The sequence below is a fragment of the Gekko japonicus genome, unplaced genomic scaffold, assembly GCF_001447785.1.
Source record: "Gekko japonicus isolate JY-2015 unplaced genomic scaffold, Gekko_japonicus_V1.1 scaffold7285, whole genome shotgun sequence".
In the NCBI taxonomy this organism is placed as follows: Eukaryota; Metazoa; Chordata; class Lepidosauria; order Squamata; family Gekkonidae; genus Gekko; species Gekko japonicus.
In genome coordinates this window covers 13,263-13,643 of record NW_015166059.1, presented here as the reverse complement: position 1 = coordinate 13,643, position 381 = coordinate 13,263, and the positions used below count along the sequence as shown (strand labels likewise).

Genomic DNA, 381 nt, shown 5'->3' with positions numbered 1-381 from the left:
CACCTGGTATTTCTGGCCACTGTGTGACACAGAGTGTTGGACTGGATGGGCCTTTGGCCTGATCCAACATTGGCGTCTCTTATGTTCTGCCCCTCTGTCTTCAGCTTTCCCTCTCTCCCCCTTCAGCATCCTCTTCCTTGGAAAACTACGGCCCAGTTCTGTGATGCCGGCCACAGGTCCAGGTCAACCTGCATGGTAGGGAGCCCTCAAGAAGTTGGGGGGCACCGGACTTTCCCCTCTGCCCCCCCCACCCCATTTCCTCTTTTCCTCCTCTTGGCTACCCCCATATTCTCTCCCCTTTTCCTGCCTCCTTTTCTCCTTCTCAGCCACTCACCAACCTGCCTTTTAACTGCTCTCATCTTCATCAATATTTGTTATTTA

General features: G+C 53.3%; 1 protein-coding gene across 1 annotated transcript in view; it reads left to right on the top strand.

Annotated features, from left to right (window-relative positions):
- LOC107110723 (zinc finger protein 135-like) overlaps positions 1 to 164 on the top strand; it is a gene marked incomplete at its 5' end in the record, with an annotated part of 3,671 nt that extends 3,507 nt beyond the window's left edge. The window contains one exon of the mRNA XM_015411520.1: positions 127 to 164. Coding sequence (XP_015267006.1) covers positions 127 to 164 — 38 coding nt within the window. The remainder of the gene's footprint in view (positions 1 to 126) is intronic.
- Positions 165 to 381: the final 217 nt, after the last annotated feature.